The 12003-nt window shown below is 33.1% G+C and overlaps 1 protein-coding gene and 1 long non-coding RNA gene across 2 annotated transcripts in view; one reads left to right on the forward strand and one right to left on the reverse strand.

Annotated features, from left to right (window-relative positions):
• Positions 1-12003, reverse strand: part of LOC127715199 (uncharacterized) — a 507760-nt gene that overhangs the window by 110104 nt on the left and 385653 nt on the right. The window lies entirely within an intron of this gene.
• Positions 9436-12003, forward strand: part of LOC127715162 (progesterone-induced-blocking factor 1-like) — a 31041-nt gene continuing 28473 nt past the window's right edge. The window contains exons 1-3 of the mRNA XM_052221200.1: positions 9436-10101; positions 10597-10716; positions 11502-11635. Of these exons, the coding sequence (XP_052077160.1) occupies positions 9538-10101; positions 10597-10716; positions 11502-11635 (818 nt within the window). The 5' untranslated portion in view covers positions 9436-9537. The remainder of the gene's footprint in view (positions 10102-10596; positions 10717-11501; positions 11636-12003) is intronic.

Consider the following 12003-nt stretch of genomic DNA (forward strand, 5'->3'; position numbering starts at 1 on the left):
TAAGCCTGGTATCTTTGAAGAGTTTTTATCACTGGGTTAATGTCACTGCTAATGGACGTTTCTTCCCCGAGTGTTTTACCAGCAATAGCAGTCAGCACTCCTCTGTAAAATAATATCCATGGAAAAATGCGATGTGCCAATGCTCATACAACTGCATACCAAATATCATGGACCTACGACTAGTGGTTTCCCATAAACTGACCTAATCACAAGCTAATACATTGTCACTGGCTTACTACATTGCGTGTCTGGCAACGCGACTTGTGAATTTGGAGTAGCAGAAAAACGATTATATTTCAAAGTCAATTTATAAGCAGGGTGATTTAGGATAGTCTGTAACAGTGTTAAACTGAATGGTGTGCATGTGACACAAACACTACAAGTTCAATCTGGTAGCATTGCGGACTATACATCATGCAAGTTGAAAATTCAATAATTATAAAGTTAAGAAGTCAGTATTTATGATGTAGAGAATTCTGTATTCATGAAGTAGAGAATTCAGTATTTATAAAGTTGACAATTCGGTATTTATGATGTAGAGAATTCAGTATTTATGAAGTAGAGAATTCAGTATTTATGAAGTTGAAAATTCAGTATTTATGAAGTAGAGAATTCAGTATTTATAAAGTTGAGAATTCGGTATTTAAGAAGTAGAGAATTCAGTATATATGAAGTTGAGAATTCAGTATTTATAAAGTTGTGAATTCAGTAATTATAAAGTAGAGAATTCAGTATTTAGAAAGTTAGGAATTCAGTGTTTATGAAGTTAAAAATTCAGTATTTATGAAGTTGAGAATTCAGTATTTATGAATTTGAGAATTCAGTATTTATGAAGCTGAGAATTCAGTACATATGAAGTTGAGAGTTCAGTAATTATTAAGTTGAGAATTCCGAGTAATTATAAGGTTAAGAATTCAGTATTTATTCATTTGAGAATTCAGTATTTATTTGCTCATGCACTTTGACCGTTGAAGATGTCTTCTTGCTGCTTGAATCATAAATACTGAATTCTCAACTTCATATATACTGAATTTTTAATTGAAACAATTTCGAAAATGTGTTGATTTCTTATCTCTTGTTTATGGCACAACGGACTTTTTTGGTAAAGTCATAAGGACATATTTATTCATTTTAACATACCTGTATTAGGTATTTCATTGTTAACTTTTGTACACAGAAGATGGGGTATACGTCAATTAAAAACAAATTAACCCAAAAAAATAGAAGAGATACAATAACACGAGAAAAGACGTCATTTACCAGATGTCGACATTTGGTCGTAAAAAACGAGGATATGCATACTAAATGCCAACCTCTAAATCGTCCCAAGTATTTTAAGTTTGTTTTAAAAAAAAACAAAAAACAAGAGCATGGGAAAAATTAAGAAAATATACCAAAGATCTACAATCAAAACAAAAGTCCCAAAATAACACAAAAGGAGACCCTCCCCTCCCCCCATAAAAAAAACAAAACAAAACAACAAAACGGAACGGAACAAAACGAAACAAAAACAAAAACAAAAAACAAATGAAATAAAAAAAACAATAACCAAACCAAACATAATTGATGTGGTTCATAAGTGTTTCTCGTTTTTTATATAGATTAGACCGTTGGTTTTCCCGTTTGAATGGTTTTACACTAGTAATTTTGGGGGCCCTTTATAGCTTACTGTTCGGTGTGAGCCAAGGCTCCGTGTTAAAGACCGTACTGTGACCTATAATGGTTTACTTTTATAAATTTTGACTTGGATGGAGAGTTGTCTCGTTGGCACTCATACCACATCTTCTTATATCTATAAACAAAAAAAACAAAAAACAAAAAACAAAAACAAAAGCAAAAGCAAATCAACAGAATTGAGCTTAGCCAACCACATTGATAAGTCTAAACGGTTCATTTCTTGTTCACCTAGGTATTTTGAGAAGTTTCAAGTGAGGCGAGAAGAAGCAAACCCAATGTGTGTCATTCCATGAATTAATCAAATTACTTCCGTAACAAATCTTTACATGATGCAGGTTGTGCACGTAAAATAGCAATTTTTCACATTTTCAACAATATGAACTTATGTCAAAATGGTTTTCCCGTTTGAATGGTTTTACACTAGTAATTTTGGGGGCCCTTTATAGCTTACTGTTCGGTGTGAGCCAAGGCTCCGTGTTGAAGACCGTACTGTGACCTATAATGGTAAATTTACTTTTATAAATTTTGACTTGGATGGAGAGTTGTCTCGTTGGCACTCATACCACATCTTCTTATATCTATAAACAAAAAAACAAAAAACAAAAAACAAAAAACAAAAACAAAAGCAAATCAACAGAATTGAGCTTAGCCAACCACATTGATAAGTCTAAACGGTTCATTTCTTGTTCACCTAGGTATTTTGAGAAGTTTCAAGTGAGGCGAGAAGAAGCAAACCCAATGTGTGTCATTCCATGAATTAATTAAATTACTTCCGTAACAAATCTTTACATGATGCAGGTTGTGCACGTAAAATAGCAATTTTTCACATTTTCAACAATATGAACTTATGTCAAAATGGAACGATTCACAGGTGTTTCATGTTAAAAGAATTCCTGTTCGAACTTTTCCGAATAGGATGTACCCCGTTGAGTATATGTAGAGTCCTAAACAATTTGTAACTGTCAAAAATGACACTAAACACTTGAAAAATTAAATATTCCTATTCAAATTTTCACACACATTTTGAACGCCTCAGTAGTTTTCGCTGTTAAATGTAGGAAGAAATTAATGATACCTCGGTTCTCTGTGGCCCCGTCTCTGCACTTAAAATGCGCTATAAAAGGGTATCTCCTCAGTTCTTTATCAACGTAGGGTGAAAATTAATTTCAAATTTATAACAAGGGCGTTTAAATGCACTAAATAGTATTTTGAATGGGTAAATGCCACTTAAAACGCAGGACATTTTCATTTGAAAATCTCCATTTTCGTAGATTATTGCTTTCCTCTATTCAGGTAATACACTACCCTCTTGAGAATATCCTGTATTTCGCACTTTTAACCAGAAAATCGGCTTTTATATGTCAAAATCCTGATAAATACGACAGGAGTGTTTATTTACTCAATGAAAAGTTTTGTTTAATTTTTCAAGATTAAAATCAAATGTCATTTATTTGGTTTAACTTTTTTAAACTTGTTTTTCGTGTATATTTCAAAATTAACAACGGGGTTCGTGACCGTTTTATCATATACATATATATGTATATCACCTTACTCCATATTTATTTATCTATTAATTTATTCATTATTTACAATTCCAACAATAACCATGTGGATTAAAGCAACAAGAATAACTGCCTACCCTTCCGGAGTTCCGGAGTTCCGGAGTTTAACCTTTTCTTGTTCGTGACGTATTGCGCAATCCTAGTTTTTTTTTGTGTTTTGTGGACTATTGCTTATCACTAAGTATTTTTCGACCATGTGTTGCACGTATTTCTTTGCCTTCTCGATTTAGTTGCCAATTGTATCATGTAGCAGTTATGTCATTGAAAATAAACGCATCCAATCTATATATACTCTGTTATTAAAAAAAGACAATTAAAGTAAAGCACGTATGTATCTAGTTTAAAACATGAATTCGACCACTTATTAAATGTTCTGTGTTTCAAACATTGTGTTAGATTATAAACAGAATCCTTTGGTCTTGATTTTCTCAAACTTTAACTTAAAGGTGGAGACAACCAGACTAAAGTGGTGCTTCTATTGCTTCAAAAAAAATCGGTTGCATTAGGAGGAGCATTGCACAATATACATGTTACTACAAAAGGTGGCGATTTTGCCACACGAATTATAATTTACCAACTAATAAACTAATCATAGCTACCAGGATTAGAATTTTGTAAGCCAGACGAGCGTTTCATCTAAAAAAGACTCATCAGTCACAGATGCGCGAATCTAAAAAGTTAAACTTAAGGCCAAATTAAATACGAGATTTTGCTAAATAAAGTTAACGTAATCTATTCCTGGGGTAGAAAATCCTTAGTATTTCGAAAAAATTCAAAATTCATATCAATGGCAATTTATGTCAACACTGAAGTGCTGACTACTGGACTCAGTGGTGATGAATTATAATTTACCAACTAAAACCACATAGTTATTGAGTCAAGGGTATATATTGAACACCTGTACGGGTGAGAATATAGATTTTAATATTGAAATTTTCAATATTCCGTGTTTATTGATGGGTGAGTTACATCAAAGAAGTCGGGTGAGAAGTACGAGTTACTTCCACTTGGATAAACCTCAGGTGTGATGTATTTTGTTGATTTTTACATAAATAAAACATCTAACGACTTTGTAATGGACCTAACAATTAAAGAGGGTGACGAAGGATGATTTTTTCGTTTGTTTCGTTTCGTTCGCCAGTGCTCTCGTACTAAACTGTTGTTTTCCGATGTGTATTTAAAGTATATATAGTTCAAAATAAAAAGAATACACAGTGCGCACTTCATATTTCACTTTAAATTCACTTTCTTTCGTAACAATATTCCCCTTCACGACCCTCTGAAAATGTGGTTACACACTGTAAAATGTACATTATTACTTATGAATTTATTCAGTATGAAAAGATTTGAAACTTCATTGAACAATTTTAGTATACATTGCATAACGGTTTATTTCGATGTTTTAAGACTTTTTGATGCATAGCTCTGTATGTGCAGAAACTGCTTATGTCTCTGCTTAAAATGTTTTTCTCTTTAAAAGTGACAGTTTCATAATTCTATTTACTCAAGAATGTAAATATTTTCCGTATAAAAATGTAAAAAAAAAGGATACAGCGATGAAAATCCAAGTCATTTTGTGAAATAAGAATGTTTTTAACGCAACACTTACTGTCAAAAGAAATAAACCGCATTTAAAAATGACATTGAAATTACATCATCTTTTTGTACGGATCACTTGTTCTGCTGTGCAAGTTTCTATTATCAGCAAAAGATTGATACATCACGTTTAATAATACCATTGAAAGTAACCTATTTAATTACAATTGAAGTCCAGGACTTTAGGTTAGTTGCGCAAGCATCTTAATCGTCTAGGGGTTGAGGACGCGTCACCAAGGTATTTATTCGTCATAAATTTACGTTAAATTCATGGACGCGCACCGAGGGCCTCCCGTTTGGATCAGTACTCAAGTTAAATTGAGTTATAGCTGTTCAACAATTTCCATTTCAAGTAGAACATCTGTTCCACAATGGAAATTGTTCAATGTCCCAGTGCTAAGAATATAAGCTATATTCAGGCAGTAAGCTATCAATGCTATATTAAAACGCAGAGTAAATTTACTCGACATCATTTCTGTACATTCAAGCACTAATTTCTATCGTGATAGACATGACAATTTCTTAACATGTGTTGCCGATCCTGAAGTTCTATACATTTTAACACTGATTTCTCTTATGATAGACATGACAATTTCTTCACGTGTGTTGTCGATCCTGATGTTCTACGCAAATTACAACTGATTTCTCTCATGGTAGTTTTGACAATTTCTTCAAATGCGTTGCAGATCCTGAGGTTCAATACATTTTAGCACTGATTTCTCTCATGGTAGACTTGACAATTTCTCCCATGTGTTGCCGGTCCTGAGAATCTATATACTAGTATACAGTTTACAACTGATTTCTCTCGTGGTAGACATGCCAAATTCATTCCATGTATTACCGGTCCTGAGGTTCTATACATTTCAGCACTGATTTCACTCATGACAGCCATGACAATTTCTTAACATGTGTTGCCAATCCCGAGGTTCTATACATTTTAGGACTGATTTCTCTAATGATAGACATGACAATTTCCTCACATGTGTTTTCGATCATGAGGTTCGTTACATTTTAGGACTGATGTCTCTCATGATAGACATGACAATTTCCTCACATGTGTTGTCGATCATGAGGTTCGTTACATATGAGGACTGATTTCTCTCATTATAGACATGACAATTTACTCACATGTGTTGTCGATCATGAGGTTCGTTACATTTTAGGACTGATTTCTCTCATGATAGACATGACAATTTCCTCACATGTGTTGTGGATCATGAGGTTCGTTACATTTTAGGACTGATTTCTCTCATGATAGACATGACAATTTCCTCACATGTGCTGTCGATCATGAGGTTCGTTACATTTTAGGACTGATTTCTCTCATGATAGACATGACAATTTCCTCACATGTGCTGTCGATCATGAGGTTCGTTACATTTTAGGACTGATTTCTCTCATGATAGACATGACAATTTCCTAACGTGTGTTGCCGATCCTGAAGTTCTATACATTTTAGCACTGATTTATCTCATGACAGATATGACAATATTCTTACATGTGTTACCGATCCTGAGGTTCTATGCAGTTTACAACTGATTTCTCTCATGGTAGACATGACAATTTCTTCCCCTGTGTTGCCTATCCAGAAGATATATACATTTTACAAATGATTTCTCTCATAGGAAACGTGACTATTTCCTCATATATGTTGCCGTTCCTGAGATTCTAAGCATTTACAAAGGATTTCTCTCATTGTAGACATGACAATTTCCTCACATGTGTTGCAAACCCTGAAGTTCTATACATTTTAGCACTGATTTCTTTTATGATAGACATGGCACTTTCTTCACATGTGTTGTCGATCCTGAGGTTCTATGCAGTTAACAGCTAATTTATTTAATGGTAGACATGCCAAATTCTTCTTATGTGTTGCCGGACTTGAGGTTCTATACATTTTAACACTGATTTCTCTTATGATAGACATGACAATTTCCTCACTTTTGTTGCCGATCCTGAGGTTCTATGCAATTTACAACTGATTTCTCTCATGATAAACATGACAAATTCATCCCATGTATTGCCGGTCACGGGGTTCCATGCACAAGCCAAGCCAATATGATAGCCACTGTACCAAAAGACTTGTCACGATCCACCCGACTACGAACATCCCTAAAATACGTGTTGCGCTCTTGGCCATATATAGTTAGCCTGTCATCCTGGACAAACCTCCTCTTCACGTCAGCACAGGGCCAGGATCCCAGGCTAATATAGCGTTAACTTTTTAAATGGTTTGTATTCATGATAAAATAAGAATGTTCCGTGCGAGAACCTCATTGGTAGTCCGGGTCGTTACCACTTTGGTAGCAGTAATATGTTGGCATCTCACGGCAAGGAGTTTGAAGTAGGGGACACTAGTTTCGAAGTCCCAATAATTTTATTTTGTCAGAATTTGAAGTAAAACTATTAAACTTATTGTGATAACATTTATAAGTTCAGTATCCGGACATGAATCTGTCATTACATGTCACCATGCCTATTACAATAATAAAAAAAGAGGGGGAATCAACTAAAAGCAGTCCGCCGGTTACAATTTCGGCGGCAACAAATCAGACGAACTTTACCGTACAGAATGAAACTTTAATAAGAAAATGCAGCGCAATCTATTGGAGTGGATTTTAAATTTTCTTTAAGTTAAAAAAAATCATCCTAAATAATTAAATATAATCCCCACAGTTACAGAATTATGCAAGAAAAGAGTACAATTGGACGATGTATTCTATGAAGTTTACTATAACTTATGTAAAGCTATCTTTCTTTAGATATTTCGTTTTAAAATTCTATTATTTCTTTAATCTCGACACATAGTTGGTTACATACAACTATATGTGTAATCCTACGATTACAAATTTATGTTTTAACGAAAATCCAATTATGAAACTTACAAATTTTTTTTAATTATGTAACTCGTAAGCCATGATTTAATATATACGTTAATACTTTTGTCCCAATGCTTATTTCTCAGGCCTGAAGTTGTCGTAGTTTTATTGCTTCTTCGTGCATTTCTTATTTTTCTTACTAGTTCTTTTTAACTATTTTTATAAAAAGATATTATGCCTAGTGCATTTTTTATGAATAAAAAATTAACTGATGAATCCGGGTCCGTTCGCGCCCTATCACGTTCGCCCCATGCACGTTCGCCCCCTTTCACTTTCGCACCCTACACGTTCGCGCCCAATTTTTATTGGTTTTGTGTTTAATAATTTGTAAACGAGTTTTGATAAGTGTATTGCTATAAATATATATTTTTTCATTGTTTCTAAATAAAGTGAGATTCTGATAAGGTTTTTTTGTGTCATGGTAAATGTATTGCTATAAACATTTTTTTCTGCATTGTTTTTAAATAAAGTGAGATTCTGACGACCAGTATTTTATTTTTGTGTTGAATTATTTTTAATCATGTTTAGGTAAGTGTATTGCTTTATATATATCTATATATAACTTTGTTGTTTGTGCTGTATTTAGACCCCTCTACCAAGAAATTAGTTTTGCATGCACACGTATAAAAATTGCGGTTTTTATCCACCGCAATCATAGGTTTGAACGTTGTTATCAATTTATAGACTTGTCTATAATATATATATATATAAAAAAAAAATTTCATTGTTTCTAAATAAAGTGAGATTCTGACAACGTTTTTTTAGGTGTTGATAAAATCTTAATCATGTTTTGGTTAGTGTATTGCTATAAATATTTCTTTTTTATTGTTTCAAAAGGAAATGGGATTCTGACAACGTTTTTTTTTTTATGTGTTGAATAATTCGTAATCATGTTTTGGATAGTGTATTGCTATAAATATTTTTTTTCATTGTTTATGAATAAAGTGAGATTCTGACACACATGAGATCAAAGGAGCCAAGCTGTTAAAAACAATTATCTTTCATGTTTTTTATTTAAAATCTTCAAAGTTTTACTCATACCAAGCTAAATACATGCAGTATTTACATTTAAAGCAAGTTAAAACAACCATGACAACAATCATGATTTTTAAACACTCAACAATAACATCATATTAGGCTGTGTATAAATACCAATTAGCAGTAATCATACATATTTAACATTTAATAATTAATCATCAAATCAATTTAAAAAATATTTCATTTAAAAATTCCCGAATTTTTATTTATGAAATAAAAATATTTTATAAAACATCTAAAAATTTATCAGGTTTTTGAATAAAAAAAAAAGGTGCGAACGTGTAGGGTGCGAACGGACCTAGGGGGCGAACGTGTGGGGTGCGAACGTGTAGGGTGCGAACGTGTATTGGGCGCGAACGGACCCGATACCTTAATTGATCATAAGTCCCCTCAAATTCCCTTTAATAAGTCTGCCCTTAGAGGCCATATAAAAATATCACATATTGTGTATTCTCTGTTTCTGGTAAAACCCAACAACAAAAGAAATTAACTATAGACTTTCATTTGTCATAAAAAGGAATATTGTTAAAAGTCATCTTCTTGACCCTCAATTTCGTCTGCTAACTTACCTCCCTTCATGGAACTCAAGTTTCGACTTGTTTAATCTTAATCTCATGCGTGCTTGATAGATACGATTTTATCGTTAATAAAAATAAGCTTTTCAATAACTTGATGTACTTAGCGCCCGGATGACAACAAAAAGTTTGAAATGAAGAAAAATTTCACTAAAGAATTATAGAATTTAAACAATTTTCTGAACTTTTGACAAACTATTCACATTAACCATGGCTGCTAGGGATCTGTCCAAGACGTTCGATGAATTCGAATCGGACGAATTAAGCCTCGAAACGTCCGTCCCAACAGATTTGACATTGTCCCCTGAGCGAGAAACTGATAGATTCGCTGGCGATAGAAAAGATAGACGCACGAAAATAACGAGACAGCTCATAGAAAGAAAACAATTAATGCATGATATGCAGCTTTTGCGCATCGAGTTGTCACAGAAAAATTTAACTCTGGAAAATGTGAAGGCGGAATCACTGCAGAGGGTGGAAGAACTTGAAGAAAGGTTGAATGATGCACTTCATCAAAAACAAATTTTAACGGCTCGTCTTGAGTCACAGCTTACCATCCAAGAACAAGAATCAAAAAGACGACAGAACTTAGTTAAAGAAGAGCTAGAAGACGTTCGTCGAAAACAGCAACAGCTTGAAGGAACAAATGAAAAACTCCAGGAAAGGGCGGGGAATGTTAGGAGAAGTTTGAGAGACCTCACACTTTCAGAAGATAGATATTATGAACTCAGAGGTCAAAGTGAAGAAGACTTGTCACTAAGAGACTATGTAGCGGTATGAATTCAAAAATTACAATAACAATTTCTTAAAATGTAACAATGATGCACATTGTATATCGCACATGTTAAAAATAACATGACAAAATAAATTTCACAAATAAAAGAACCAAACTAGCGGTATGAATTCAACAACCTAAGAAATCTATCAAACCTTGTATGATTTGTAGGAAGGATACTCTGAAAAACAAATACACACCCCCACACAATTTTTGTTTTGTCTAATATACAAATGTAACAATAAAAATGTAAGGAATATACATCTTCATGTCATCCCTGCTGCTTTACCATGTTTACATGAATGAAATTTAAGATACATGAGTAGTCTACATGTATATGATATATACCTTGTACCCTAATATTTACATGATTTATAATAATAAATACATAAATTTTTTTCATTAGTTCAATGTGCATGTTGTATGTCAAAACAGTTCAAACACCATACATGTACATTATATAACTTATGTTTAATGTCTGTTATATTTTTCAGATGAAGTTTTATGAGGCAGTAAGACCAGTACAAACAGAATGTGATGAACTCAGACTAAGAACAAGCACTTTAGAGGCTGATGCTCGATCATCATCAAAACAGATTTCTGAACTACAATCAGTAATTTATTATTATTATCAAATTTAAACATGTCAAATTGTTATAGAAAAAATGTCATATGGAATAAACATAAAAGTGACAAAATCAATGAATAAAAAAGCACTAGGAATTGTTTTACAAGTCTCATTGATGGACAATTGCAGCCAACCAAAATGTATAACAAATTTAAAACTGATCTGATTTCAGACAACATTTGTAGTTTAAGTTAGTTTGTAGACATGGTAGAGGGAAATTATAGATTCTAGATTCAGGGTAAATGTAATCTCTATCATGTCTATATTTGTAGTAAAATTTACTAAATTTTGTGACCAATTCATTATATCTAATTCTTTATCCTTATTGTGAAAAATAAATAGAGGTTGAAAAATTCAAATCTGAGATGTCAAATTAAACCTATCAACATCACTGACGAAAGTCACTAGGATGCTTTGCCATTGCCATAAAATTGGGCATGACACTGTTGAAAAAAGAGGACATGATGCCACAACATGCTATTCACTTTAGATGAAACACAACATCAGGTCTATGTGCTAATGTGTCCAAAATCTTCATATTATGACTTGCAACTGATATTTTACAATGTCAATCATCAGAAAACCTGATATTTGGTACGTACCTGATCACAGATCAGTGTGTGTGTGGCTGTACTTCAACCAGAGGAAAAAATTATAACAATTTATCCATGAGACTCATTAACGAAGAGAATTATTTAGGTACTTGTATGCTTAATTTTAATAGATAGTGAAATTTTTATGGTTTATTTATACTTCTTGTACATTTTTCAGAAATTAGACCAAGAGAGAGACGAGCACGGGGATATCAGAGTGAAGTACCAGAAACTGGTGATGGACCTATCAGAAACAAAATCTCAAGTCAAACAGGAGGACTATAAAGTTAATAACTATGATCACCTTAAACAGTAAGTGTATTATTACTGACTTTATTTGACATGAGTGGACCCTGTATTCTGGGATAAGGTTTTGTATAGGATTGAGGCTAGAAATTGTAACATTATTAACTTGTGTGGTCAGGATGATCATTTGCAGTGAATGAATATAAAAATAAGGAGATGAGGTGTGATTGACATTGGAAAAACTATCCACCATACGTCTATTAATTTTTGCATTGGCATATTTTAGATAAAGTCTTGAAGGCGAGACATACATGTTGTAGCTATCATAAATCTGTCCTTCTTCTTGTCACAACATTTAGGTATAGCCTGTGGTGGAAGTTTTTTTTAGACATCAATAACTTTGTCAAACCTGCATGGAATTTTAATTTTCAGTA

The sequence above is a fragment of the Mytilus californianus genome, unplaced genomic scaffold (assembly GCF_021869535.1).
Source record: "Mytilus californianus isolate M0D057914Y unplaced genomic scaffold, xbMytCali1.0.p SCAF_9, whole genome shotgun sequence".
Taxonomy (NCBI): domain Eukaryota; kingdom Metazoa; phylum Mollusca; class Bivalvia; order Mytilida; family Mytilidae; genus Mytilus; species Mytilus californianus.